Source organism: Coccinella septempunctata, chromosome 6 (assembly GCF_907165205.1).
Source record: "Coccinella septempunctata chromosome 6, icCocSept1.1, whole genome shotgun sequence".
NCBI classification, from domain to species: Eukaryota; Metazoa; Arthropoda; class Insecta; order Coleoptera; family Coccinellidae; genus Coccinella; species Coccinella septempunctata.
In genome coordinates, this window is record NC_058194.1 from 4951944 (window position 1) to 4959643 (window position 7700).

Sequence of the window (7700 nt, forward strand, 5' to 3'; positions counted from 1 at the left end):
ATTGATGAAATGTTTGCTTGCTGTAAAATAAGCGTTTGAAAAATTCGTCATCAGATAGGCAAGAGAATTTTTGAAATTATTAATTTGTTGTAAATGAAAGAAACAGAGTTACTGAATGTTATATCTTAATATAAATAGAAATGAAGCCACGTTTTGAGTTGTCATCGCATCACGTGAAAACGGTTGAACGGATTCCATTACCTTTCGTTTTGAATCCGTCATACTTTCTTGAAGGTTCCTAGAGAACAAAAATTCGGAAAAGTTGCCTTGGGAGATCCAGAAAACTGAACGAAATGTGAGTTTATCGTGCAAATATATCATGGGTACTCCAACGGACAAGTGATCGACTGTTAAGGGAAAGTGATACCTCAAAAATCTCCATTCAAAAACGACATTCACTAGTTCTCAATTTACGCTTTCAATTTTTCACGTAAAGCCTGGAGTTTTTTTCTATTGAAGTTGAAGGACATCTTTATGTCACCCCGTTTTTTTCCAATTTGGTTGGTTTTTTATGGGAAATAAAAAGAAATTAGGTGTCTACAAAACTTGCCTCCACAATCATTTTTCGACGGATTTTCAACATATTTCGATATAAATAGCGATGGGGTGACATCGGCAATTCAATTCTTTATATATTGCAAATAATTTTATAGTGATATATGCCAAAGTAACGCTGAGATTCAGGAATAACTGAAAATTATTCAATATTCCTAGAATTAACTATCGCGTGGCAATTTCTACTTTTCAACTGCCTCAGTTCGTATGCTATAACAATTCAATTGTTCAATTTATATTCCACATACAGAGGAAACGTTAATTTTGAATATATTAGTCTGACATTTGACATATTACAAAATATAGGTGAGCAAATCCAACCAACCATATATACTGTGCATCGTGATTGCTTTCATAACAAAAGCCAAAACTTTTCGTTTGGCTTAGACTTGTAGTTTCTCTTTCGGCTGTCACGATTCTTGTAAAATGCTTACTCAATACCGAACCAACGAAAATGATCGCTTCTCTTGGATATCGTTTCGCTTTGGGCTTACAGAATCGACAGGCTATTGCTCAAAGATGTGGCACATGACGTATTTGGGGTTGCCCTTGAACTCTAAAAGAACTTTCAGAACTTTAAGAGTTCAATGGGGGTTGCATCCGTGAAGCAATCAATGTCGATCGTCTTGATCTAGAATCGTATGTACTATTTCCCCTTAAGAGGAGTTTATACCTCGGGACCAGAGATTATAGAGTTAGGAAGACAGGAAACGAATCGACTAAACTTGCGTGAGCGCCACCTGGTAGATCAGTTGTTTATCAAAATACTAAGACTGGTTAAAATATTTATCCGAGGGACATTTGCCATTTCATGGAGATATTTTTACATGGCCGTTTTGTTTTGCAGAGGCAAATTCTCTGATGTTTGGATTTCCATACCGCTCGTTTTATTTACCTAATTTTAATGTTATTTGTGTATTTTATTCAGTGAAAACTTCAAAATCGGAGACTTTGCTCAAAATGTCGTATGGAAAATATTGTATGGTGAAGAACTGTGGAAACTGCTGTTTGGGACTCTCCGAATATAAGTTTTTTAAATTTACCAAATAAACTGAAAACGTAACTATTGGAACTCGTACCATGTGACTCGGATGTTGATTGGTTTTTATTTTCAGTGCTAAGAAGTGGATAGAATTTTCTGGGCGTTAAGACAATGACTTGAGTAAAAGCTATACCATGTGCAGTAAACATTTTACTTCATGTCATTTTGAAACTTTTCATCCAAGTAAGTTGCTGTCTGCAGATATCTGCAATTCATTACTGAATGCATTATCCATTTATTATATATTGAATGCATATCTTTTTCATATTCAGCAAGCATTATTTTCACGGAGGGGCCATATGAGATTGAAAGCGATCAGATCAAAAGTGTGACGTCAAATACTGATGGTTAGTCTTTCTAGATATCTGCAATATATAACTGAATGCATTACTCATTTATCATATACTAGCTGACCCGGTAAACCTAGTTTTGCCATTTAAATTATTTCTAGGGTAGATAATAAAAACTAACTCATCGTGATTGCTCGATTGGTCGTAGGAAAAAGGAATGCCTTTTTTCTGTTCTGTTTTTTTTGGGAATATTTTGTTTTATAAGCCTTGCCCTAACAATAATAAACACAACAAAAAAGGAGTTGTCCAATTTGGTGCGATCGTTTGAACAATAAAGCATTTTGAAGTAAACCATAGATCCTCTTTCATTAATATAAATTGAATGCATATTTTTTTCGTATGCAGAAAGCATTCCTTTCATGGAGGGGCCACATGAGATGGAAAGCGAGCAGATTGAAAGTGTTATGACAAATACTGATGGTAAGTCATCCTAGATATCTGTGACAAAAATAATTGAATGAATTAATCATTTGTCTTACATATAAGATAATTTATTCAATATATTGAATTGTTTTGTTATGAAATTAGATTACCAGTACTTCCCCTTTTTCAGATATTCTTTCGAGTGTACCTGTCTCACGCTCTGCAGAGTACTTCCAAGTCTTTCCCAGAAATTATAGAGAGATCCGAAAACTGAAAACAACAATCAACTCCTTGAGAAGCAAAATAAATGGTATATCGAATATTTGTTTATATAAATTTCGGATGAGATTTGTACAAATTTCACTAATTTATTCAAAAGAAGTATTGTATCGAAATAACAACTTTGATATTATATAATAGTTCATTAGGTTCTTTTGTATCCTATATTCAAAGCTGTATCATTTGTAAATAAATGTTTTCAAAGATGAGAATTTCGACAAGATTATTCTCACCTGTGGTACCTTCTGTTAAAAAATCCTCACTTTTAAATACCACCTTTAGATCTTCAATTGTGTCATATTTTTCATAAATTTCGAATAAAACTTTAACAAATCTAACAAAGTATTTCATTAATATGAATCCAGTCAAAAGAATGTTAACATGAAACAACATCCTGATCACAAAACCAATCCCTGGTTTTGTTGTGTCACTTAGGATGTTTTTTTCTGGTCTCCACTAAGTCAATATTCGATTTCAATTCAAGAAATAAAATTCGAATTTCGCGCCCTTCGGTAGAGGAATAGAATTCGAAATTCGCGCCCTTCAATTATAAAGCGTAACTGTAATTTAACTGTTTGACATTACGATTTCAACGCCATCTAATTTCTCAGTACGTGAAACACAGGCCAAAATGTTGTCGGATTTTAGTACTAGAGATATGAGGGCGTTTCCCATCTTCCTAACTCTATAATCTTTGCTCGGGACTTTCTCGACATCCTTATGAGGCGTAAAATGGGAAAGACTACCAGAATGTGGGGTGTTACCAGAATACTTGAACGATTAGTAGAAGTAACGAATATTACAATAGTTTCCACTTTCGTCGAAAAGATGGCAGCATTTAATGAACGTTCGCTTTGAATTTCGCCAAAATACGAATTGTAGCCAATGGCGAGACTTTTCGAGAAATTTCTTCATGTGGAAATTCATAGAAGAGATAATTTCACCTCGGAAAGTTAATAACATGAATGAATATTCGTTCTTCAATGAAAAATTTTTTCAATTCTTTTTTCTGTCGGACGTGTAAAAAACATTCTAACTTTTCGTGATGACCGTGGTGTCACCGGAATCATTTATGACTTAATGTTGATAAATGTCATGTTATATCCTATTCCTGGAGGAGAGAAATACGTTCAAATTCTGAAAGAAAATAATGTAATAACAATAATAACAAGTCTTGAATTAATCATTATTGTGTACCACTATTTTGTTGTATTTAGAAATAAAATAGAATAAATGACCTCTCAGCACCTTTTCATTCAGAGTTTTTCTGCAAGAAAAAGGTAACATTCATCATAATATCTTCCTTACAGTTTGTTTACATTATCTGCCGATGAAGCACATCGTTCCATATTCACCTGCCTTCCTATTCCAGTGGAATAGGATATCAATCTATGAACATCAATTGGATGTATTTACCCTTTTTTGTTTACTTTGTATACTTTTATTCGATTTTGAAGGGTTTACAAAAAACAATCAAATCATTCACATATATTACGTTTCGGGCTGTGCCCTTTTTCAAATTTATAAAATTACATGACAAAAACAAAAACAAATAATAGATTTATGATTTATTGGAACAAGTAGCTGAGGTTTATGTTCCAATCTTTTCTTTTTTTTTATGTTGGACTCAAGTTCTCCTCTTCTTTTTGGCGTTGTCAATGATTGTTGAGTATATGGAACTCAGGTTTCTTATGTCCGTTCTGTCATTGATGGAATTGACATCTTGTTTAATAAGAATCATTTCGAGGAATTCCCTTGGTTTTCGATTCTTTTCTTTGTCCAATATTTCTGTTTTCCCGAAGTCAAAAGAATGCTGGTTTTCGATGGTGTGTTTGTATAGGGCTATCGGAGCCTTTGAGTACTTATGTCCCTTCAGTCTGTCCTTTAACCTCTGTTGTGTTTGTCCCACATAAACGCCTGCACAGTCATTACATGGTATCCTATATACAACGTGTGAACATTCCTCCTTGGGGGTTGGTGCTTTTAGTCTAGAATACACTGGTCTTATTTGTAAGTGTGGTCTATGTGCTATTTTGATGCTACTGTACGGTCGAATTATATTTTCGATTTTTTCGGATAATTGTGGAATATATGGTATTGGTATGTATGTTGTCGGTTCCTTCTTTGTTGTCGTATCAAGTCTGTTGTATAATTTATGTGTTCGCTGTTTCAATATCCTTTTGATCTTATTTATCGGGTAATTGTTCTTCGTTAGAAGTGTGATTGTTTCCTCTAGAATTGTTGGTCTATATCTTGGTGATGTTAGCTTTATTGCTCTGTCTATGTAGTTCGTTATAATTACTTTTTTATACCTCTCACTGTGTGCTGAGTTGTAATCCAATATCCTGCCTGTGTTCGTTGGAATCCTGTATAATTTGGTTTCCAATTTATTGTTATTCCTGATAACGGTGATATCAAAATCAAATAAAAGTATACAAAGAAAACAAAAAAGGGTAAATACATCCAATTGATGAAAATTATTCGCCAGGATTGAAACAATGGCTAATGAGAACTCACACGAAAGAGAAAACAGATCCTCTTCGGACGGCAACTACGGAACAAAGTATAACATTGGACATATAAACAGAGTGAAAGAATTTTGGAGAAGACTTTGCAGGCCAACAAGGGTTATCCTAGAGAATATGCTCACCATTACTAAAGCTAACATCAAGCTCACCAACATGAAATCAAGAAGAATCTTCCTCCTCAAGTGCAAGGATCGAGACCTAACACCAAAGTTCCTAAAACAATGCAATGACCATATAGAAATGGAAAGTGAGTACATAAAGTCAAAGTATAAACATATCCATCACAAATATCTGAAACAGGTACTTAAATTGATAATCACTGACACAACCAAGTCCATCAATACACTACAGAGAACACTGTCAAGACAAACATATATACTCAGGGCATTGATATCGTTCGGGGAGTTCACTGGTTTCGAAAAATGCAGACATCTTTTGTAGAAAATAATATAAAAGAGAATACAGCTCGACACAATAAAAAATTGAACTTACTACAATGCAGGCAATAACCTCACCAACCAGCCAATTTACCCAATGCAATAATAAACCTACCTGACACAGAGATTCCACAGGACGTCCAAGAACTTTTAAATAAAGATCCAAAACACGCAATAGACAACAACAATGCCAGACACTTGCCAATAAACCACATTATTGCGAATTCAGAAAGTAACATCACCAAACTATCAAGTGAAAACCAAAATGAGATCAGGTTGAAAATGGCGAACACATTACAATCCCACTACAACAAGGTCAAAAACTCGAGACTCAATCCTACGCAACAAAAAATGCTGAACGATTTCAAAAGAACCAAAAAGTTCATAAATGACAACCCACAGATTATAATTACAAAACCAGACAAGGGTAACTCAACGGTTGTAATGAACGAGTCCTCCTACACATCCAAGATGGAAGAATTGCTGAGCGACGCAACAACATATAAATCAATAAAGAAGGACATCACGAACACACTAACTGCACGGAACAATACATTTATCAAGGATTGGGAAAAAAGAGGATTCATATCACCCCAGATAGCGAAGTCCCTACTTATACACAACAGCATACCTCCCAATATATATGGTCTCCCAAAAATCCACAAGACCAACATACCATTAAGGCCAATAATTTCTCATACCCAGTCACCATTATACAAACTGTCAAAACATCTTTCCTCGGTATTATTCAACGTAGTAAACAAAAATGTTTACCACACAAAGAACTCCTTTGATCTCAAAGCATCATTAGACGGGCTACACATACCAACACATCATGGATTGTTTTCCCTAGACATTGTTCCACTGTACACCAACATACCCACAGAACTGGTTCCAATAATAATAGAGAAAAAATGGCCCTTAATAGAACCACATACATGCATACCAAAAGACGAATTCATTAAGGCAGTTAAACTCACGTTAGAAACTTGTCATTTCCAATACAAAAACGTTTTCTATCTACAAATATATGGAGTAGCGATGGGAAGCCCAATAGCAAGCACAATTGCACAACTAGTACTCGAATACCTTGAGGAAGAAATATTAGCCAATTCAAACTACGACATTACAATCTTTAAAAGATACGTCGATGACTGCCTAATAATAACATCTGAACAACAAGTCCAAGAAATACTAGCACACCTTAGTGGATTTCACAATAAAATACAATTCACCATAGAAAAGGAGAAAAACAATTCGATCAATTTCCTCGATATCACCATTATCAGGAATAACAATAAATTGGAAACCAAATTATACAGGAAACCAACGAACACAGACTGGATATTGGATTACAACTCAGCACACAGTGAGAGGCAAAAAAGGGCAATTATAACGAACTACATAGACAGAGCAATAAAGGTAGCATCACCAAGATATAGACCAACAATTCTAGAGGAAACAATCACACTTCTAACGAAAAACAATTACCCGATTAATAAGATCAAAAGGATATTGAAACATCGAACACATAAATTATACAACACACTTGATACGACAACAAAGAAGGAACCGACAACATACATACCAATACCAAATATTCCACAATTATCCGAAAAAATCGAAAATATACTTCGACCGTACAGTAGCATCAAAATAGCACATAGACCACACTTACAAATAAAACAAGTATAGATAGATAGATTGATAGTATTTATTCATCTCTTAGGCCCAGTTTCACAATCATTGGTAACCAGTGGTGGTTTATTAACCACTACCTTTGAGTTAACCCAAGGTTTAAAAAACTGCTCGTTTCACAACAAAAAAACGAGTGATGGTTTTTTGACCATCGGTTAAAATTTTTTTGAGGGTTGGTAATGTTTTTCGTGTACGATAGATCTACTTTTGGGTTATTCATTACTGACATTTCGTATTTCTGTGAAACAAGAACTTAAAAATGTAGAAATTGTTATGATTATGACAGAAAACGAATAGAACGTATGAGCAACGTACGAATGTTTGATGTTCTGTGCAGATATGAGTTTCATAATTGCCTAAAGGTTATTTTTCGTTCGGATTTTGATTTAAGTGAAGCTGAAGCGTTCGTTTTTTCTTGTGCGAAATAAGAAAAAACAGTGCAACTGTG

General features: G+C 34.5%; 1 protein-coding gene across 1 annotated transcript; it reads left to right on the plus strand.

Annotated features, from left to right (window-relative positions):
• Nucleotides 1–1874: 1874 nt before the first annotated feature.
• On the plus strand, nucleotides 1875–7249 carry LOC123315905. Its single transcript, XM_044901809.1, has 4 exons — nucleotides 1875–1944; nucleotides 2293–2367; nucleotides 2501–2661; nucleotides 5690–7249. Exons 2-4 carry the CDS (start codon nucleotides 2307–2309, stop codon nucleotides 7247–7249), a joined length of 1782 nt encoding a protein of 593 aa, XP_044757744.1. The 5' UTR covers nucleotides 1875–1944; nucleotides 2293–2306.
• The last annotated feature ends 451 nt before the right edge of the window (nucleotides 7250–7700 follow it).

Excerpts from the sequence above, each read along its gene's own strand:
- LOC123315905 (XM_044901809.1), top strand. The coding sequence starts at position 2,307 with ATGGAGGGGCCACATGAGATGGAAAGCGAGCAGATTGAAAGTGTTATG. Across the intron at positions 2,368-2,500 it reads TGTTATGACAAATACTGATG|ATATTCTTTCGAGTGTACCT; the intron begins GTAAGTCATCCT and ends CCCCTTTTTCAG. Across the intron at positions 2,662-5,689 it reads ATAAATTTCGGATGAGATTT|GACGTCCAAGAACTTTTAAA; the intron begins GTACAAATTTCA and ends GAGATTCCACAG.